Genomic DNA, 20,277 nt, shown 5'->3' with positions numbered 1-20,277 from the left:
TTTGCACAGTCCGCTGTCAGCTAGACGGCTCGTAGCGAATCGAGTCGACATACTAAGGAGCTCGTTTTTAGTGACCACACGCTTTGACCATAATTTGGCGAGCTCCGTCCGGTCACTAAAAGCGAGCTCTTTTGTACAAGTGGTGGAATGGGCACGGCCACTCTGCGCCACTTTGTGCACCCAATCACTAATGTTTTCGCTCCGTCACGACGTCTGTTCAGCTATCCGCGGATTGTTCATACTTATACGGTACCAAGCTACCTGTACGGCTACGTATTAGCACATCATAAGCAGTAGTGGAGTCTGTAGTGTAGTGGCTTACAGGATTGCGAATACTGCCAGTACAGGCCTTGCAGCCAGTCGAAGAACACGCTCCTGCTCCCGCTGTAATTTCACTGTTGGCTACTACTGCCCCCACTGTACACTGCTTAGTTGTATGCTGGGCACCACAGTTTCCCATGATGCGGTGGATTAGACCTGCAGATTTCGGCCTACACACAATTAAACCTCTACACCAAAAAGACTCTAATGCGGGGCACAACACTGACTTGCTGACGCGTATCAGCTAGCCAACAACTACGCAAAAATCTGCGGGTTTATTCCACTGGATCATGGGAAAGTCTCTCGTATGGTTCTGGCTCGCCTGTCGACTTGCACTAGCCAAGCTCAGTATTTAAGCGTGTCTACTTTTTCTCTAGCGTCAACGCGAAAAGTAGGAAACAGAGAGACAGTGAATGTTGAGAAAATCAGCGATGCCAGGAATTAGACAATAAGACACGGGCTTTTGTGTTGATGCGACTAGAAATGATGTCCGACATTTGGAGCTGGGCGGTTTTCGCTTTCGCGTTGACGACAATAAAGCCGGTCTCTAGCGTTGTTGATCTTGACGCCAATTGCTGATCTAGCGCCAAGGATACAGATCTCTACGGTATGACACGGGATTGGTTACTGATAACGTGATCCTCTAAGATCTAGTTGTTACTAGATGGACCTATCATATGTCGCACGTGTCAGTGCACTACCAACCTCCTTTCTCTGCTTTCCTCCATGCTTTGAGCTGCCTATTCAAGACGTGCAGAAGAGTTTTTTCCGCCTCTGCGCTCCTTCCCAACAGCATACTACTTTTTCGTACAGCGAAAATGGCACCAGCTGTGCCTCCGCATGTACGCGGTCTCGTTGCAGTGTGTATCATGATGTGGGGGGTGTACTGTGGTGAGCCGTCTGATGGTTACTCTTGGAGCTTATGTTGATACGATCAGTGTACGGGATGCCCGGCACATTATCGAAACCGCTTCAAGCGCACCTCTCCCTCACTGACTCTCAATATACGTACTTTTTATCTGCTATGTACACCGTCTTCGCTGCGCCCAACACCGTGCTTCCGTTCTTCTCGGGATTCATGATACAGCGATACGGCGAAAAACGAGCTATGAAAGTCACGGTTGGTTGCGTTGCCTTGGGGCAATTGACGTTCGCACTTGGCGTAGAACTGCGACAGATCTGGATAATAATGCTAGGTCGTGTCGTCTTTGGCCTCGGAATGGAAGTCCTAGGCGTCCTGGCCAACATTATTGCAGCACGTTTATTCTCGTACGCACATATTGTTTCCTCGATATTACTATTTACTGATGATTTATCATAACAGTGACAAAAAACTAACGCTTGCGCTTTCCCTGGTCCTTGGTGTGGCTCGGATGGGAAGTGTATCTAACTCAATCATGACACCTTTACTTGTCGCGCGTAACGGCGTAGCCTCAGCTACATGGACTATGTCGCTTTTCGCTATGAGTTTGACCTGTTTATGCAGCGCATACCTTCTGCCCGGTCTGCCCGCACCTGCGAACAACGCAAGTCGCTCATTCGATATCGCCTCCATTTGGCGCTTCTCACCTGTGTACTGGCAGTTGATCCTTATATGTGCCGTAGGATACGGTGGCATTGGCACGTTCACCAACTCTGCGCAGCGTTTTCTTGCAGCCCGCTTTTTCAACAATGATCAACCAGCAGCCGGAAGGGCCCTCAGGTTCGTTGCATCACTCGTTATAAGGTCTTCTTGCTGACTACATGCATACAGTATTACCTACACACTCGCAGCTGTCCTCGTTCCGCCCTTTGGTATTGTGCTTGAAATGCCCTGGTTCAGAATACCATTCGCGCTCCTCATCTCAAACGTACTCATGACATCAGCGCATCTTGCTTTTTATATACGTTCTGCTGGCGCTATTTTACCCCTTGCAATGCTGGGAACCGCATATGCTCTTTATGGCACAGCATTTTGGGCTGGCTTGGCTCGCAGTATTCTCGATGCTGGCCCTTCGCAGCCTGCACAGCGCTCTGAGAGCAGGGTAGGGCTTTTAGAATCTCAGGAACATGACATCTTGAGTAATGAGACCTTGAGTGAGTCTCATGGTTCGATGTTGTTGGACACGAGTAGTGATGGGCAGCCTGATAATCTGATGGCAGTGGGTTTAGGGACAGCGACGTGCTTCCTAAATCTGAGTACAGCTCTCGTCCCATTGTTGCTTGCTGGTGTTGAACAAAGATTCGGTTACTCTGGACTAGAAGTGGTGTTCATAACTTTGGCTGGCTGTGGATGCTTGGCTTCGATTAAGTTGGCGCACATGCACAGATTCGCGCATACCGAGACAAAAAGGCCATAAGCCATGGTTGTGCTGGTTCAGCATTATCAATAGCGATTCAAAGACATCCACTATTTCGTACTTATGGGTGAAGGACCATGCAATTGCATTATCTAAATAAGGGCATTTCGTTTCACTAAGACCTTACCTATGTTCACATGGTAAAAGCAGCCGACCCCCCTTGCGGGTATAAGTCTTTTCACAACGCAACATCTAATGAAAACTATAGTAGAGTTACATCAACACTACACAGATTTCGGTAACAAATTTCTGTCTCAAAGTGTTCTAGATCTCTATTCGTAGTATTATCTTGTTTCCAGTTCGTTGACCTCACATACTAGTAATTGGGGATGCGAGAACCTTCCTGACCAAGACGTCGGTCATTCGGTTGTGAAACTCTATTACAGCGATATCCTTGTACCTGGACGGCGAGCCCTCGGGCATTGAGTGAGGAAGGGCACCGACCAAGGAATCCCGGTGAGCATTGACGAAGAAAACAGTGGATGTTCTCTTCGAAAGAACCTAATCCTGCCAAGTCAGTTACTTTTCCGTCAAAGACGGCAGCCAAAATTGATGCACGCCCGCTGGAATGGTATCGTTTGGCCAGCGTTGATATGCGTCGCTTGTAATTACCACAATCTCGTCTTGAGATTCTCTTCGCTTACTTTGGTGTTTTACTTCAGCGGTCAGATGGATATCAGTGGACAGATGAATGTGGCAAGAGCATTGTTGGGGTGGTCGACGAATGCCTCGTTGGGGTAGTCGACAAATGCCTCGGGCCTTACTGGAGTTCATGGACAACATGGCCGAGAGCGATAGTCGGGTAAGATAAAGCAAAGGGGCGCAAATTTTTTGATGTGAACTATGATGTGGTTTTTAGTTGTATGTATATTGCGGTTTCCGTGCGCAATGACGGAAGATTTCTATAAGACATGGCCATCAAGAGAGTAAGTATGTATGACATACAGCAGATGTTTATGAAATCCCACGATCTGATCCAAGTCATGCAGCTTCTACGACATGAATGTTTTGAAGGAACAACTTGCGGAAAAGAATAGAATTGAATGTAATAGATTCAGGTGATTTATCAGTAAACCTCTGCCGTATTAGTAAATACAGGTAGAGCAGCCAGTAATCCGTGAATAGAGCGCGGAGAAAAGAATCTCAAGCTTCTTCGCCTGCCCAAAGCGTGATAGACGGTCATTCTATCATTTGACACAACTGCTATCCAAGATGATCCCAGAAACGTCGGTTCCCCTTTTTTTGATAAACGATGAAAGTTTAACACATGTCGCTTAGGCTTGCACAAACCTTTTAACAGCAACTCAGATACTATCTTTGCCAGCGAACTTGCGATCCATATTGGCTCAACTCACAACTATAGGAATAGGTGACATCACTTCGTTTCAACTAAAAAGTGTGGCCTGATCAGAACCGCTTCTTAAGAACTATCTAGTTCACCACTATCTTGGAATTGTGTGAAGGCTACAAACAGGTCGTTATTTACACATCCTAGGCAACTCAGAGTACTCTTGGACCTTTAGATGTGCAGATATGCTCCTCAAGGCGAGAGAATGTTGGCGGTCAGCAGCCCTGGCACGTGATTTAGGATCTCAGGGATGAGACCATTTACTGGGTACGGCTATACCATGGATTAGTTTGAGACGACGTATCAGGGGAGGCACAAGCCATGTCGTTATTGGTAAGTACATGTCGGCCGGCACCCTCCGAACCGTTACGTGGACTATGTTAACTACATTGGCTACATACAGAAACATGTACGCAAGAAACAACAAAATATTTATTGTTGAATACTTGCCTAATTGTCATGCCGCACTTATGGAAAGGCTCCCCCTGATTCGCTGGCGTCGAGGCCACATGCAGCCACGCCTTCCAGGCCAAGCTTTATCCCTGGCACGCGTACATCGGCTAATCGTTGTTGGGAATCCATCGCACAAAAAAACTCGGTATGGCTGACAAACGTCTTCCAACAAGAATTGGAAACAGAGGCACGTCTAGTAGCGGTTGCTGAGATAACGAGCACCAATCATCGATATTGCACTATCTCCAGTTTCTCTAGGCGCGGGAGTATCCGCTGGAAATAGTGACAACAAAATATGCAGGGCAATATATCTAATCCTAAAGTTGTCCAGAATAGGAAACTACATGTGCAGTCTAGCACGTTGGGATCGCTGCCAGGCTTGTTTTGGGTCTTTACCCGTTGGCAACCTTCGCTTTTGCGGCACTCTTGTTTCCAACAAACAAAAATCGCAGATGTGATACCGAATCAAATTGAGTCCATACAATGAGTACGTCACTGCTCAAACTTGTAGCGTCACTAGTAATTATTGATGCCGAAACTCAACAGGTCGTTTTTCCAAGAATGCCGCGATGCCCTCCTGACAGTCGGCAAGAGAGAAGCTACTGTAATACAACGCTCGTTCAAGCTCTAAGCCTGCTCTGAGCGTCGTCGTCTCGGCTTCAATGACATGAGTTCGGCATTCCAACTTGTAGTGTAGGGGCAACTCACCCGCTTTTACTGCCTGTTTGGCTAGTGCAATTGCAGGGCTCGAGAAAGACGCGATGGTCTGTGCCACCACCATAGCCCTGTCCAGGACACGGTGCCCCACTGGAGCAATACAACTCACTACGCCAAGACGTTCCATCTCACCCGCTGTTGTTGGAGTCCCAGTCAAGATCAGCTGCATTGCCTGTTCAGGTGAGTATTTAACGTTACATACGTGGAGTTTGAGTACCATCTCCGAGACGCGAGAGCGGAAGGGATGGATCATGGTACGGACCTTTTGCTTCCCAATTGTCTTGGTCAAACGCTGAGTGCCACCAATTCCAGGAATGGTACCTAATTTGATCTCTGGAAAGCCAAACTGGGCGTCTTCCGAAGCAACGATCATATCACACTGCGGCCTGTCAACTTTTCGAGCGCAGATCAATACAAGAGATGTCACCCACCATCAACGCAAGCTCGAATCCTCCGCCAAACTTGTGGGACTGTCATCAGCCCCGCTTGGTCATTATCCTTTTATCCGACACACTACTTACCGCATATCCCTGCACTGCTGCGATAATGGGTTTCTGGAAGCCAGTGAGAGCATCGTCGAGACTCTTCAACCAGCTCATGCGATATGCTACCGCCGTTGTCACCTCGGCCAGTTCTTTCAGATCGGCCCCAGCTGCAGTCATGTGTCAACCCAAGAGATAGATCAACCCCCAATTGAACGGACTTACCACAGAAGGGAGCCACTCCGGAACTGGTCAGAATAACAGCGCGCACTGTTGGACTTCGATCGAGTTGGCGAAGAGCTTTTGTGAGTTCATCTATCAGATCCTGCGACAAGGCATTCCTTTTGAGCGGGCGGTTCAGCTCCACCGTTGCTACGCCGGTGCCCTTGAGAGACACGATGAGATTTGATGGTGGAATCATCTCAAGGCTGATGGCCAAGAATGTGCTGGAGGCCTTGATCTTGAAGGACAGACCAGCCAATTCCTCTCCTGCTTCTAGGTTTTTTTTGAAGTGAAATATCGGTCAAAACCAGATGTCGTGTAAGATAAGTGATGGAACAGCTTCCTCAGAATTGGCGACTCTTATCATCTTTATGCGCGGCACATCATCCGAGCACTAGCGGCGTCATTTTGGCCAACCTATTTCAAGCTAGAGATGCAAGTACGTTCGTATGCAGATTGGGGATCAAAGGATTCCCGGTCCTGCAGCTTGGCTACCCGCTTACGCCATCTCACTGCAACGCTTCGAAAACTTCCATGCGTTATCTCTTCTTGTTCACCTTCTGAATCGGCATAGCTGCCGCAAGACGGACACTAAATGACTAATATTTTATACCTTCTACTTACGGTAGTTTTCTAATCAGCTCCGCATGTGATTATTGATCTCAGCCAACGCATTTACTTCTGATCCATTGCATGTGCCGGACACGTCTAGTAAAACGAGCCTATCAATGTCCCTAGAAAGGACGGATCCGCGCCCACAGACAACCCTGCGCATGTTGCGGCGATCACTCGTAACTATGCAGGTGGAACGCCCGTCCGCAATGCATTACCCATGTCAAACTGACAGGTCAGATCACCTTTACTACAGTGAAGACGATTGTGATTTCATGCACTGTGACCTCTTTGTCGAATCTTTACTCGCAGTGTAAGTTTTTGAGCTGCTGTGTATGGGGTGGTCGCTACATGAACACTACACCACTGGCAAACCAGGTGCAATCGGACTTCTTGATAGATCTCAGTAGCAGTTGTTAGATACCTATGACTACTGCAACGTGATTACACAATCAAGCTTTTTTGGTAGTAGCTTAGATGCAAGGGCTGTAAGAGCAAGGTGTCAAAAGTCACAACTACACCTTCCACATTCTCTACGCTACCCAGTCACTCTCTACCATCTGTATCGCAAATGACCCCTGGACCTTTCGAGCAACTATACGCTTTCAAGAGAACCACCGAGATGGAGAACCTTGGAATGTCCAGGGTCTTTACTTGGCTTACTGCGGATCACCCTACTTTCGTGGCGTTTCCTGGCTTTGCTATCAGTACTCACATAAGATACACCACCGATACATTGGGACTGTGATAACTACAATGGGCAGGAGTTACAACCTCCTATCAGTACGACTGTCGAATACGTCACTAATCGAACAGGAGAGTGATATCATGGTGGAAAGGAGTACTGGCTACAGATTAGAAAGAGTATCCACATTGCATTCATCAAGCATACAAAAGGCCACAGATGTTTCAGCATCTGGCTCAATATCAAAGTTTTCTTGCCGTACTCTTTTGAACCGGTGTTACACTATGAATTCTCAACAGTGTCTCACAACGCTTTCTGGCCTTTCCACAGGAGACCAGGCCCTCGTTTCTCAATATGGACGCGGCCCATCTCTTCCAGTACCTCATTCTCTGATACACCAAGCGTTTGAGGGGGTTGTGGACAATGCACCTACAGCAATCGCAGCCAAGTTTGGCAAGAATACGATCACGTATCAGCAATTAGATATAGCCGCCAATAGACTGGCTCACCACCTGATTGAATCAGGACTTCAACCTAAACAACGAGTTTGTTTGGTTGTTCAGAGGTCTCTTGAGATGCTCATTGGCATCCTTGCAATCCTCAAAGCGGGATGCCAGTATGTGCCAGTGGACGGTGGAGTGGTATCAGAGCAAGCGCTTCAGCACATCATTACTGATACAGAGACTCGCTTCGTTTTGTGCTTGCCTCAATTTTGGGACAAAGTTCGACGATTTTCGAAAACAAATACTATCATTGTTGCGCTTGGCATGGATGTTGGTGCTTTCTACTCAAATGAAAGACCCAAGATAGATATCTCTTTAACAGATGGTGCATATGCAATCTACACATCAGGTACATCCTATTTACAATCGACGCAGTGTAACGGCTAACAATCTCTCCAGGAAGTACAGGCAAACCCAAGGGAGTGGATGTCTCGCATGGCAACGTTACGAACGCCCTGCTATTAAAACCCGCCAACTTGGGTATTACCATCGGAACTAGGGTCGCTCAAGTACTCAACATTGCCTTCGATTTGGGTACGTATATTCTGTCATTCATTGCTTTAGTCATCCTAACATCATCACCAGGTGCATGGGAGATCCTCGGCTGTCTCATGAATGGTGGAACCCTCCACATGCGCGGATCAGATTGGGTAGCCACGCTTCAAGAGGTTCGAACTGAATAAACCATCACATGCGGCATGCAATCGCTGACCTCTGAAGATTGAGACATTGATCTCTACGCCATCAATACTTTCACACTATCGACGCAAGGATTTCCCCAACATCAAGACAATTGTTACAGGCGGAGAGCCATGTCCTCAATCGTAAGTCATCTACTCTAATCATTACACTGCGTTCGTATTGACCATTTGCAAGCCTAGCGGACGAATGGGCAGAAGGGTCGTGCTACTACAACATTTGTGGTCCCACCGAGGTCACTATTCTCAACTCGGCCCACCAGCACATCCCAGGGCAATCATTATCCATTGGCAAACCTCTGCCAAACACGTCTTGTTACGTCTTGGACGATGATGAGAGTCCAGTGCCGGTCGGCTCGAAAGGCCTCATGTGGGTTGGTGGAGCAGGTGTGTCGCGGGGTTATATCAATCTGCCTGAACTTACATCGGACCGCTACAAATCCGATAAATTCGCCAACGATGGGTGAGCATCACATAGAACTACGGTCTTACAGCTGCTAATGTATCTTCAGGTCACTCATGTTCAATACTGGGGATATCGTGAGATGGAGAGAAGACGGCAGCCTAGAAACCTTTGGCCGAAATGATGACCAGGTCAAGATAAAAGTGCGTAACCTGATACTTTGTAGATCTCGTTTCTGACTTCTCCAGGGATTTCGAGTTGAGCTGGACGGTGTCACAGCTGTCATCGAAGTATGTGGCCCTCCTCATGGTACCGTGGATGTTCACTAACGGGTTTCAGAAATTCCCGGGCATCGCTAGAGCTTCTGCCATGGTGGTCGAAAACGTCTTTCACGGTTTCTACACTGCTCAGATACGTGTCGATGAGAAAGAACTGGACGCATTCATCCGCCAGCATCTCCCGTACTACTCCGTTCCAGATAAGCTGAACTACGTAACCGCCATTCCCCTCACTCACAATGGCAAAGTCAACAAGAACAAACTCATCGCACTCTGCCCTCATGTGAGCAGAGAGGACTCGGCTGCGGACCTGACTCCAGCGCCTATGAGCAATGCCTTGGTCGCTACCAAGGACTTGAAACGCATGGCGGCACCGTTGCCACTCACGAACTCATCCCCAATCACCTCCGGAGACTCAGAGAAAGGGTCGTTCATGATCCCAAGCATCATGTCTGATCTCAAAAGTCCATCATCAGACCCCAGCATCGCCGATGTTCCAGAGATACTGCCAATCAAGAATGGTATCCATGGCCAGAGGTGGCTTCGATACCGAGCATTCATTTTATATCGACGTTTTATGTCAATCGTCGTTCTCGGCAACGTCGCGGTTGCTTGCTTCCTCATCTACCAGATGGCCAAGAAGTCCAAATGGGTACTCGGCGATATTGCAACAGCGACGGCTAGCAACCTCTGCATGGCTGTACTAATGCGTTCGGAACCCGTTGTCAACTTCCTCTTCACCGTGTTCAGCTCTGTTCCAACATGGCTGCCGCTCTTTGTTCGTCGTGAATGTGCCAAGATTTATCACATCGGCGGCATTCACAGCGGGTGTGCTATTGCCGCGACGACCTGGTTTGCAATTTTCACTGTTGGAGCTAGTATCGAGCTCGCAAAGGCAAAAGAAGAAAGGCGTATCTCCTTAGCTCCGACGGTACTCTCCTATCTGATCCTGGTAATTCTTGTCACAATGGGCTCGATGTCGTACGCGAAGTTTCGTGCAAAGCACCACAATATCTGGGAGACTACTCACCGATTCGGTGGTTGGACGGTTCTCATCCTACTATGGACTCAAACGTTCCTGGCAACCAAAGATCTCAGCCCGGGTGTTGCACCGTCAAAGGCGTACCTTCATTCCCCATCTATCTGGCTCCTCACTGTCGCTTCCATGGCCGTCATATTTCCGTGGATCTTCCTCCGCAAAGTCGCTATTAGGTCAGAGGTTCTCTCCACCCATGCTGCGCGCCTCTGGTTTGACTACGCTACACCTGTTCCCGGCTCAGCTGTACGATTGGCCGAGCGCCCATTGGTCGATTGGCACGGTTTTGCTACCATTGCCAATCCCAATGGCAAAGGCTTCTCAGTCATTGTCAGTAGGGCAGGTGACTTCACAGGGCGGACGATTGAGCGCGCCCCAACTCACATATGGGTTCGCGGCATGCCCACCTGCGGCGTTATGCGCGTCAACACCTTGTTCCGTTCTGTTGTTCTCGTTGCTACTGGTTCCGGCATAGGCCCATGTCTCCCTGTGATACTTGCAAAGAAGGTTTCCTGCCGCGTCCTATGGACAGCACCCAACCCGGAGCAAACCTTTGGGAAAGAGATCGTAAACAACGTTCTTGAAAGAGATCCCCGCGCAGTCATCTGGAATACGAGGACTATGGGCAAACCGAATATGAGTCTTCTCGCTTACAAACTCTGGAAGGAGAGCGGCGCAGAGGCGGTAATAATCATTTCGAACAAGAGATTCACGACCGAGGTAGTGTATGCGCTAGAGACAAGGGGTGTTCCCGCATATGGTGCGATCTTTGATTCGTAGTGCAAGATCTAACATGATTCGAGTGGACGTTGTTCTAAATTTGTTCAAAATTGTAAGATTGAGATCCTGGTTCGATAGTTAAGATGATAGATTGTGGGAGTTTTGGATAGAAAGCATTTGGTCTATTAGAATCATACAATAGAGATTGTCTATACACCCATCTGGTCTTGTAAAATTGCTTTTGGCATGATAATGGTCCGGCGAGGTTGCACCAGCTTTATAGACTCGGTCTCCCTCAACAACCAACTTTGAAGTGTCTGTTGTTGTTTCAGAGGAACATTTCAATAGTATCACAAGCGAGATACACGCCAGAGTAGCTAACATTTCTTCCCATCGTAGTCAACGTTCTCGCAGGATACTGACGAAGGGCGTGATTCAAGCATTTCTTCTGGATATTTTCAATTCTTTCACTTTTTTCGCAACGTCGTCGTTCCAACGTTCTCGCGGCAGTTCGAACGTCGATGTAATGCGTCCATACGACTTCCCGCCAAGCTGAGCCACAGGCCTCAAGACATTCAAGTCGATATGGCTTAGGTCCTCATCCACAGCATCTTCTCTCACCCAAAATCGTGTAGCTTTTATCAAAACCATGCTCGCGACGCTGTTTCCATCTTGCTTATATTCCCCGAGCTCTTTGACATCGGCGACTTTGCCCTCAATGGAGAATATCGATTCCTGGACCCTCGATGGACGTACGGTAGAAGAAGGTGCTTCATTAAGTCCAGCAATATCCCATTCGGACACACCATACGGGGCGTCTATAGATGTTGCGTTGACTGCCTCGATCATATTCTCGGAAACTGTGTTGATGACGCATTCTCCCGTTTCTTTCAGATTACGATATGTGTCTTTGACTCGGCCAGTACGCGAAGAAAAGCCTATGACAAACATCGGTGGATCGTGATCGATGACTTGGAAATAGCTCATAGGGGCGAGGTTCTTGGTGGCGCCGTCTTCAGACACTGTACTGATGAAACCTATCGGCCTAGGTGCAATGCCAGATACGAGCAGCCGGTAGTTGCGGATCATCGATCGATTCGGCTCATAGGGGTCGACTTCCACATGGGTTTTGGCTGGGTCATAGCCTTTGACACCGTCGCCATATCGCCAGTTCGGATTGGGATGTTTTGTGACTTCGATGGGCGTGTTCGAGTGATCGAAGTCAGGACGTGTGGCTTGTATTTTGGCAAAGTTTATAATGTCACCCGCGATGTGATGGCTTTGTTCGGCGGTGGACGCCTGTTCTACACGACCAGGGTTTGGTTTGGATGCAAAGTTTCGAGTTGCTGACAACGTGAGGCGTGTTGGTCTTTCTAGTCGGTTAATACTATTGAGTGTACGAAAAGTCCGATGTACAATTTACCTTTGCAACATGTGGACAATGTTAGCCTTTGCCGTAGACCAAGCCATGGCTCTCATCTTCGGGAAGACACAGCGTATGTATTATCGCAGTTGCAGACACCTTGACGCAATACAACGGTAATCCTTGACGGTTTACGTGTAAGGCTGAAAGCAAAGGGATTCTTGAAGTTATGTACAGATGATGTACAAATGCTCTACTGCTTGGTTAGCTTACTCGCATCGGCTAACTGCGGCTAGTCTCGGTCAAATCTACATGGCGGCATCGTGACTTCGACAATACATGTATAGGGCGTAATTCCTCATCAGCAAACTGGGGGAATACTGAACGAAGCTTGATACTATTTCTGCACTGTCAAACCGTTGACACTTGACAAAGTCGATGCATTGCTTACCAGCATAGTGACGTCAGTATTCCCTTCTACATAGTCCTTCATGCATAGTCCTTCGAATGAGCTGCAATTGCATGTAGTGTCTCAGCCTCAGAAGTTGCGGCGGCCAACCATGCGTCGTGACTTTCTGCCTTGCAGACTTGGCAACATCTCCAACCAGCTCAGCCCCGTAGCCTTGTTGATGCCTCAATCATGTATAAGTAGCTTGCCCCCTGGAGCTGGGCTTGTGTTTCCAAACGTGATCAGCACACCCTCAATCACTTAAAGATCAGTCTTATAAACGATATCAATGGGTAACAGCTTTGGCTTCTTGAAGGTTGAGGCGGAAGGCGGATTCCAATTCACTGTGGTAGAAGCTTGCAAGGCTGAAGCCATCGATTTGGGCCAGACTTGCAATCTGACGTTCGGGACTGATCAGCAACTCATTTCCATTGGCAATGTCACCAGAGGGGCGATGAAGCCGATGCCAGGCATAGCGGGAATAGGCGTAAGTTGAAAGCTGCCCTGCAGTTCATCACTGCTGACCCAAGCAGATATGGTTCGCAATGCTTTTGTTTTTCGGTGTTGTTGTTTGTGCCCTGCTATTTGTAGTTGTCGAGATCCTAACAAGATCCACTGCTCCGTAAGCTATCATTTGAGATCATTTCTGGATTTGTACTTACCATCTGGCACAAACAGTAACTCTGGTATTGTTGCTTATTTCAAAGAGTCGCCAGTCAACGACCCCGATGAGCTGAACCCGAAGAAAAGAAAGAAAGGTATCTTCCGAGCAGCTGGACGAACCTTTATCCTCGGAGTGTCGGACACGCAGACTATCTTCGTTGGAGCCTTTCTTCTTGGTTTTGCTGGTCAAAGCAAATGCCAACTTACGAGCTACCACTTCACTGTGGCTGTGAACCAAATGATGATTGCCTTGTCCGTGATGACCTTCTCGGTCGCGCTGATACGAACGTATTGGCGCAATCCGCTCGCGGCAGCATTTCGACTGATCTTATCGCTCGGAGCTTTCGTCGGGGTCGGCCTCACGATATTCAGGAAAGCAAACTACGCGCCTGACTGGCCGCCACCCAATACTCGAAATGACAGCGCGATTCTGCTCCCCGTAGCTTGCTTGCTCGAGTCTGATCTACGATCACACGCGCAAGAACAAGCAAGGCAAAGCAGAGCTGATATTGGTTTCGGAGAATTGGATACATGGCCGATTGAGAGATGGTTCTTTATAACGTTGGCTATCGCCTTCCTTGTTGCGCACGCCTCTATTCCCATCCGGTTCGCGGAGAGAAGAAACCACGTGCCCGAGAAATGGAAGAGATTTCGTGCGTTTGTCACTGTTACGTATTGGGCATATATGCTACTTCCTCCGACAGTCACATCTGTGGTGTGCTGGGCGCGTGTGTACCAAACGCGAGAATGGGTCAAGCGTTCGGGCTGGATTGGATCTCCCAACACCGAGTACATCATCTGGGATTCGGGTCAGTTGATTGCTATGGGTGTGCTGATATCAGTCATCATGAACGTGCTCTCTGAGATGTTAACCAGGGAAGACAAAATTGCCAAAAGAAAGAAGATGGATGAGTACCGACAGGTAGGAAGTGTCTATCATGACAGCGACTACGAGCTGAGGTCAAGGCTTTAAATGTGTACCTTCAACGAAACCACGAAACAGCTGTGTTTTAGTATCGAGTCTGGGCTATGTAAATATCTGAGCAATATGACTGTAGTTATTGGATGTTACAAGCAAAGATTTGAGGCGTCATGATTGTCGCGACTGTGTCGCGAGTGCACACCGGAGATTAGCCATAACCTTAACTCCGGGCCGATAAGATAATCCCATTGCTGGTCTCGAACTTTTTCCAAGCGCAACGCCCAGCAAACCACCACAATGGCGATACAGAACTACCCAAAAGGGCCTGAAAAGCGCAAGAGAAAGAGGAAGGCGCGCCTCGACAGTGCGTATGTTGCCAGACACAAAAGCCAAGTTACTTACGACCAGCGCAGTTTCGTCGAGCGAAAGCGACAGCGACAGCGATGTATCGACGAAGAAGAGTCGGGAATCCGTCGCAGTAGTGGAAGATATCAAGGTAGATTCACATTGTCCCTGCGACGAACATGTGCTTATGAAATACCAGTCCGCATCGCCCGCGCCAGAATCCGTCGCAACTCCATCCAAGTCGTCCCAGAAGGAAAAGAAGGAAAAGAAAGAGAAGAAGGACAAGAAGCCAAAGTCGAGCTCAACCTCGACACCCGCACCAGAGTCGTCTGATACACCCATGCGCGACGCCGATAAAGAGTCCTCGCCTGAGCCAACACCAGCACGAGCGCCGGTCGTCGCAGCATCGAAATCGCAAGCCCAGCGCCAGGAAGACGAGTTCAACACAATATACCTGCGTAAAATCACAACGGAGCTAGCAGACGACCTAGACAAAGTGCGCGAGGCGCAGGACTTCAAGGCGAGCAGTGTGCCGATGTTGATTCACGCGCTCAAGCAGGGTGGGAGTTTGTTTTCCAAGGTGGAGAAGAGCCGGGTTGTTGGAGCTTTAGGATCTTGAGTTGGGAGCAAATTGCATGGATGGCGTTTTCGGGCTCAGGGAATACAAACTGTCTCTGCAGGTTGAGATTTGACATGCGAATCTACAGCATGTCCTCCTATGGTGCATTGGTCTTCGTTCTAAAACTTCCAGAGCGTCATTCGTTCTGCGATGCACCCGTGTGCTTGCGACCTTCAAGTTCAGTATGCCTCCACCTCCAACGCCGAGCGCCAATCCAACTCTATCTGCCATGCGAGCAGGTAGGGATGTCGAATAACTACCATGTCGTGTGCCAGCTTCATCACCTTGTCCCTCTTCTCCGCCTTCTCGCCGGAAGGTAATGAGAGCAGGGTATCATATGCCCTCTCCAGAAGTTTCTCTTCGTACTCTCTCCGCAGCTCATCATCATTTGTCCAATTGATGATCTCCTCGTATATACCTTCCAGCGGACTCTTCCCATAGATCTCGTTCTTGACTTCCTTGGTGGTGCCATCGAGTGTCGCGCCTAGACGCGTTTTCCGCTCCGCAATCAACCTCTTGATATCCTGCGTTTCCTGAGTCTCGTGGATCTCGGCGATACGCGTCAACGTGTGAGAAGGATTTGGGAGTCGGCCTTCGAGGTAGGAGTAGACTGGCGAGGAGGGAAGTTGGGTAGCGAGGGCACGCGCATACTGGGGCTTTGTGCCGTGTTTGCGGGCGAGGTCTACGAGCTTATCGATTGCGGACTGAGATCGATGCGCGTCGTCGCTGGAGCCGTTAGCTGTGAGTTCCTAGGTCTATCGCAGTAGAGTGCGTACACATTCATGTAGATTTCGGCAAGTTTGAGCCCCACATCTGTGTTCTCATCCACCTTCGACGGACCCAGTGCCTCGTACATGCCCCTCAGTCCCAGCCATGCTTGCGGATCGTCAGGCTTGATCTTTGTCGCGTCATTGTATGCCTTGGCTGCCTCATCAACTCTGCTTAGTGCGTCGTTTGCGCGTCCCAAAAATAGCTTCGCGAAGTAGTTGTTGGGGTCCTTCTCGAGCACTGTGTTCGCCTGCTCCTTAGCCTCATCCCATTTCTTTGAATCGATGGCAGCCTTGGCGGCTTTGAGCGCCGTTTTGGTGGACATGGCGATACTATGAAGGTAGCGAAAGGGTGTGCCGTCCTACCGCGGCGGAGCTTTGGGTTATAGATATGCCATTTGGAGGTGAGACAGAGTTCGGAGGGGTTTGTTGGAATCTCGAAGACGGATCAATGACGTGCGCTAGCGGGGACCTTCAATGCAGCCCTACAGAAAGACAAACACCACGTCAACCATTCTGTCGCATCGCCTGCTAGTGTCTTGTCACTCTTTTGCACCCCTGCTCATCCTTTCTACGTCTTGCGACTCTTCCTTGAACACCTCCGGAACTCTATTCAGCTTCACTCTTGATAGCTTCAAGGCTTCTTCGCCGCCATGGCGTCACACGCGGACAGTGCTCACGACCTGCTGGATCTCGATATAGCGACATTACGGCAGTTCGTCGAATTCTTCCCGACTGAAGGTCTCGCCAAAGTTATCACGGGTTATCTCAGCAGTGGCGCATCGAAATATCCACTCTCAGAAAACACAGATGACGAGCCATCCTCGCCAGATTTGAGCGAAGGCGGAATAGCATTGAACCCAGATGTTCCTGTATCACAAGAAGACTGTCTAGTGTTGATGACTGTATGTGTCAATCTCCTCCGTGTTGAAAGTTTGTGTATACTTTGTTTTGAGATCATGAGACATCCCTTCTCTTTGCTAACGCCGTCACAGGAAGGCATCTTGGAAGCTAGAAAATCACCACTTGCACATTGTTTGTTAGGGGACTACTATCTCTCGTTGGAAGAGTACGAGAGCGCTGTTGAATGCACCAGAAAAGGGTTGAAGCTCGCAGCTGCCGAAGCTAAAAAGACCGACCTGTCATTCCAGAGGTAATGAATTCGAGTGTCCATTTGCAATCGCAATGTTGACAAGAGTAGAACCTTGGACGCACTGAGTAGTACTCTTGCGACAGCTCTGGTTTACTACCAGGCCCCAAAGAATCATCCCGAAGCCAAAGAAATATTCCAATCAGTGATCAAACGCAAGCCGCAATTCACCTCAGCTCTCATTGGACTTGGCTTGATTCTGGAGGAAGAGGAGGAGTACGAGAAGGCTTATGCGTTCCTCGACCAGGCTTTGCAACAGGACATTTCGAATGGACGCATTGGTGCCGAGGCAGCGTGGTGTCAGGCGTTGAGTGGCGAGTACAAGATTGGACTAGACAAGCTTCAAGGCTATCTCGACTACCCGCAATTGGACGCCTCGAAACAGCGTGGCAGAGAACTCCGAGCACAGACACTCTATAGAATAGGTGTTTGCATATGGGAACTCGATCCGTCCAAGGCCGCAAGAAAAGACCGACAAGGAGCTTACGCAAAGCTGCTCGCTGCGATCAAAGCAAACCCGAACTATGCACCTGCATATACGCTGCTGGGCATATTCTACGAAGATTACAACAAAGACAAGAAGAGAGCAAGGCAGTGTTTTCAGAAGGCTTTCGAGCTGTCCCCGTCCGAAATCGTCGCAGCGGAGCGTTTGGCTAGGCTTTTCGCCAATCAAGGCGAATGGGACATTGTCGAAGCAGTCTCCCAACGAGTAGTCGACTCCGGCAAAGCTCGACAGGTGCCGGGCTCGAAAAGGAAGGGTGTGAGCTGGCCGTTTTCGTCGCTTGGTGTCGTCCAGATGAACAAGCAAGAATACCAGAAGAGTGTCGTGTCATTCCTATCGGCGCTACGTATCAGTCCTGATGACTACTACTCATATGTTGGTCTCGGCGAAAGCTACCACAATTCTGGGCGATACAACTCCGCCTCACGCGCCTTCAACTACGCGGAAAACCCAACTGATGGTGTCGTGCTAAAGAAGACCGACGGTGAGAGCTGGTTCACGAAATACATGTTGGCGAATGTCAATCGCGAACTGAGCGAGTACAACACAGCGCTCGAAGGGTATGAGGCAGTTCTGTCTCAAAGACCAAAGGAGTTCGGTGTCTCGATCGCTCTACTTCAGACGCTTGTCGAGAAAGGCTGGAATTGTGTTGAAACTGGCTTCTATGGAGAAGCGGTTGACAGCGGTGTGAGGGCTATCGAGGTGGCTGTCACAATCATTGACTACAAACCTGATGCGTTCAACTTGTGGAAAGCCGTGGGCGATGCGTGCAGTTTGTTCAGTTGGACACAAGAGAAGCTGAGCAAGTTTCCTTTTGAGAACGTGGAAAAGTTACTGCGCAGTGACTCAGACGTTGGTGTTGATTTCGACGCACACAAAGACATTGATGGGATCGGGAAGAGCGACCTGGAGATTTTCTCCTCGGACAAGGTGTCCAGCTTGACGAAAGTGCTCAAGGCCTCGATTCTAGCCCAGAAGCGAGCGATTGCCAGCTGTGTTCATGACATCCATGCACAAGCGGTAGCATGGTACAACCTTGGCTGGACTGAGTATCGTGCGCACGTCTGCCTCGAGCAGGAGGCTAACGATGAGCAAAAGCTGACTACTTACCTCCGAGCAGCCATGAAGTGTTTCAAGCGTGCCATCGAAATGGAAGCTGGAAATGCCGAGTTCTGGAATTCACTCGGTGTCATCACAACAACCCTGAATCCCAAAGTTGCGCAACATGCTTTTGTTCGTTCTCTACACCTCAGCGATCGAAACGTGCATACCTGGACCAACTTGGGGGCACTCTACTTACTCCAGAACGATCATGAACTCGCCCATGTCGCGTTCTCACGCGCACAGTCACAAGATCCCGACTATGCTCTGGCTTGGGTGGGCGAAGGTATCGTTGCTCTTCTTTTCGGCGACGCCAAGGAAGCGTTGTCTCACTTCACACACGCGTTCGAACTCTCAGACTCTTCATTACTCCTCACCAAACGACAGTACGCGGTATCAGCGTTCGACTTTCTAGCTTCTTCTCCTTCGGCCACGAGTGACATCACCAACCTCATTCAGCCTCTGTTTGCGCTTCAGCAACTCAACAATCAGGCTCCCTACGATCTACCACACAAGCATCTTGCTGCTCTCTTCTTGGAACGTGTAGGAAACCCCGAGGCCGCCGTGAGCGCGTTACAAAGCGTGTCCGAAGCTGTTGAGCAAGAGTACGAGAAATCCGAGTCGCTCCCTGCACTTGCTCGTGTCGTACAAGCCAAGACGGATTTGGCGCGCAATCTGCTTGCTGCTGGCTCAAACGAAAGTGCAGTCGAAGAAGCAGAGACAGCTCTTGATCTCATTTCTGAATTCGACGGGGATGCAGGCCAGTCCACTTTGTCTTCCGAACAGCTGGCGAAGGTCAAACTGTCTGCACGACTCACCGCTGGCCTAGCACACTACTTCAATGGCGCTCTGGACGCAGCCATTCCGTACTTCCGTACTTCTCTTGAAGTTACAAGCTCGAATCCAGACATCATCTGTCTTCTTGCGGAGGTCCTCTGGGCTAAGGGTGGAGAAGATGAGAGGCAAGTCGCCCGCGATCAGCTATTCACCGCCATTGAGAAACATGAAGGGCATGTCGGTCTACTGACGCTCATTGGAGCCATGACGGTACTGGACGATGACTTGGAGACCATGGAGGCTATCAAAGACGATCTCGATCGCTTACGGGCTGACAAGAAGCTCACTGACGAACAGCTTGCGCGCGTGGAGAAGGTTATCGAAGCCATTTCTATTACCATTGGTGGCGATGGACAAGCGCTCGATCAGGCCAGACGAAGTGTCATGTTAGCGCCATGGAAACATACGGGATGGGCGGAACTTGCTGATGCGGCTGGGGGTGACGTTTTTGCAAGTACCCTTGCGAAGGAAACAGCTATGAGAAATGCGCCACCCAATGGATCCCTGAATGCCGTTGGCTTGGCGGGAGCCATGGCTAGCACGGGAGATGTGAGGGATGCTCAAACAGCGATTGTCACTGCGCCTTGGTGTAGAGAGGGTTGGACGGGATTGGTCGAGTGTGTGCAGGGCGCTTAAATGATGACTGGGTGGGCTGGAAACAAGAGTTTGACGAGCCTCATCAAGCGACTTGGCCCATTGAATAAATCACTTCAAGTAGCGAGAATTGTCATGTCTTATTTGTC

The 20,277-nt window shown here is 49.3% G+C and overlaps 9 protein-coding genes across 9 annotated transcripts; 5 read left to right on the top strand and 4 right to left on the bottom strand.

Moving 5' to 3' along the window:
* Positions 1 to 1,081: 1,081 nt before the first annotated feature.
* On the top strand, positions 1,082 to 2,660 carry P153DRAFT_431204 (MFS general substrate transporter; the record flags this gene model as incomplete). The annotated part of the gene is made up of 4 exons (XM_033672882.1): positions 1,082 to 1,212; positions 1,260 to 1,590; positions 1,646 to 2,023; positions 2,075 to 2,660. The coding sequence occupies exons 1-4, from the start codon at positions 1,140 to 1,142 to the stop codon at positions 2,658 to 2,660; spliced, it is 1,368 nt and encodes a 455-aa protein (XP_033524558.1). The 5' UTR covers positions 1,082 to 1,139.
* Positions 2,661 to 3,023: 363 nt separating this feature from the next.
* P153DRAFT_256119 (uncharacterized protein) lies at positions 3,024 to 3,251 on the bottom strand (the record flags this gene model as incomplete). The annotated part of the gene is made up of 2 exons (XM_033662776.1): positions 3,024 to 3,147; positions 3,184 to 3,251. Coding segments are annotated over 2 exons (192 nt in total), but the record flags the coding sequence as incomplete, so codon positions are not given.
* A 1,733-nt stretch (positions 3,252 to 4,984) lies between these two features.
* On the bottom strand, positions 4,985 to 6,124 carry P153DRAFT_339795 (ClpP/crotonase; the record flags this gene model as incomplete). The annotated part of the gene is made up of 6 exons (XM_033665842.1): positions 5,886 to 6,124; positions 5,700 to 5,830; positions 5,610 to 5,639; positions 5,441 to 5,557; positions 5,170 to 5,350; positions 4,985 to 5,118 (listed from the first exon to the last, which is right to left on the bottom strand). Exons 1-6 carry the CDS (start codon positions 6,079 to 6,081, stop codon positions 4,985 to 4,987), a joined length of 789 nt encoding a protein of 262 aa, XP_033524556.1. The 5' UTR covers positions 6,082 to 6,124.
* Positions 6,125 to 7,463: 1,339 nt separating this feature from the next.
* On the top strand, positions 7,464 to 10,877 carry P153DRAFT_339792 (gramicidin S synthetase 1; the record flags this gene model as incomplete). The annotated part of the gene is made up of 7 exons (XM_033665841.1): positions 7,464 to 8,031; positions 8,082 to 8,216; positions 8,268 to 8,350; positions 8,403 to 8,506; positions 8,559 to 8,843; positions 8,893 to 8,986; positions 9,123 to 10,877. The coding sequence occupies 7 exons, from the start codon at positions 7,464 to 7,466 to the stop codon at positions 10,875 to 10,877; spliced, it is 3,024 nt and encodes a 1,007-aa protein (XP_033524555.1).
* Positions 10,878 to 10,981: 104 nt separating this feature from the next.
* P153DRAFT_231776 (nitrilotriacetate monooxygenase component B) lies at positions 10,982 to 12,761 on the bottom strand. The gene is made up of 3 exons (XM_033662691.1): positions 12,632 to 12,761; positions 12,241 to 12,577; positions 10,982 to 12,186 (listed from the first exon to the last, which is right to left on the bottom strand). Exons 2-3 carry the CDS (start codon positions 12,294 to 12,296, stop codon positions 11,253 to 11,255), a joined length of 990 nt encoding a protein of 329 aa, XP_033524554.1. The 5' UTR covers positions 12,297 to 12,577; positions 12,632 to 12,761; the 3' UTR covers positions 10,982 to 11,252.
* Positions 12,762 to 12,851: 90 nt separating this feature from the next.
* P153DRAFT_396491 (uncharacterized protein) lies at positions 12,852 to 14,356 on the top strand. The gene is made up of 3 exons (XM_033671484.1): positions 12,852 to 13,115; positions 13,162 to 13,250; positions 13,307 to 14,356. Exons 1-3 carry the CDS (start codon positions 12,918 to 12,920, stop codon positions 14,262 to 14,264), a joined length of 1,245 nt encoding a protein of 414 aa, XP_033524553.1. The 5' UTR covers positions 12,852 to 12,917; the 3' UTR covers positions 14,265 to 14,356.
* A 549-nt stretch (positions 14,357 to 14,905) lies between these two features.
* Positions 14,906 to 16,387, bottom strand: P153DRAFT_366623 (uncharacterized protein). The gene is made up of 2 exons (XM_033668093.1): positions 15,954 to 16,387; positions 14,906 to 15,903 (listed from the first exon to the last, which is right to left on the bottom strand). Exons 1-2 carry the CDS (start codon positions 16,268 to 16,270, stop codon positions 15,357 to 15,359), a joined length of 864 nt encoding a protein of 287 aa, XP_033524551.1. The 5' UTR covers positions 16,271 to 16,387; the 3' UTR covers positions 14,906 to 15,356.
* Positions 14,980 to 15,156, top strand: P153DRAFT_264455 (uncharacterized protein; the record flags this gene model as incomplete). Its single annotated transcript, XM_033662854.1, has 1 exon — positions 14,980 to 15,156. A coding segment is annotated over one exon (177 nt), but the record flags the coding sequence as incomplete, so codon positions are not given.
* Positions 16,388 to 16,597: 210 nt separating the features above from the next.
* P153DRAFT_385399 (TPR-like protein) lies at positions 16,598 to 20,170 on the top strand (the record flags this gene model as incomplete). Its single annotated transcript, XM_033670425.1, has 3 exons — positions 16,598 to 16,849; positions 16,940 to 17,097; positions 17,146 to 20,170. 3 exons carry the CDS (start codon positions 16,598 to 16,600, stop codon positions 20,168 to 20,170), a joined length of 3,435 nt encoding a protein of 1,144 aa, XP_033524550.1.
* Positions 20,171 to 20,277: the final 107 nt, after the last annotated feature.

Source organism: Dothidotthia symphoricarpi (genome assembly GCF_010015815.1).
Source record: "Dothidotthia symphoricarpi CBS 119687 unplaced genomic scaffold P153scaffold_9, whole genome shotgun sequence".
Classification (NCBI taxonomy): Eukaryota; Fungi; Ascomycota; class Dothideomycetes; order Pleosporales; family Dothidotthiaceae; genus Dothidotthia; species Dothidotthia symphoricarpi.
The sequence above is the reverse complement of the archived record's forward strand: the minus strand, read 5'-3'. Positions and strand labels throughout refer to the sequence as shown.

What these genes read in the sequence shown, in the direction of transcription:
- P153DRAFT_396491 (XM_033671484.1), top strand. Translation starts at nt 12,918, where the DNA reads ATGGGTAACAGCTTTGGCTTCTTGAAGGTTGAGGCGGAAGGCGGATTC. An exon ending in CAGGCATAGCGGGAATAGGC is followed by an intron (nt 13,116 to 13,161) that starts GTAAGTTGAAAG and finishes TGACCCAAGCAG; the next exon opens with ATATGGTTCGCAATGCTTTT. An exon ending in CTAACAAGATCCACTGCTCC is followed by an intron (nt 13,251 to 13,306) that starts GTAAGCTATCAT and finishes TGGCACAAACAG; the next exon opens with TAACTCTGGTATTGTTGCTT.
- P153DRAFT_231776 (XM_033662691.1), bottom strand. Translation starts at nt 12,296, where the DNA reads ATGAGAGCCATGGCTTGGTCTACGGCAAAGGCTAACATTGTCCACATG. An exon ending in ATTGTCCACATGTTGCAAAG is followed by an intron (nt 12,187 to 12,240) that starts GTAAATTGTACA and finishes CCGACTAGAAAG; the next exon opens with ACCAACACGCCTCACGTTGT.
- P153DRAFT_366623 (XM_033668093.1), bottom strand. Translation starts at nt 16,270, where the DNA reads ATGTCCACCAAAACGGCGCTCAAAGCCGCCAAGGCTGCCATCGATTCA. An exon ending in GCCGAAATCTACATGAATGT is followed by an intron (nt 15,904 to 15,953) that starts GTACGCACTCTA and finishes TAACGGCTCCAG; the next exon opens with CGACGACGCGCATCGATCTC.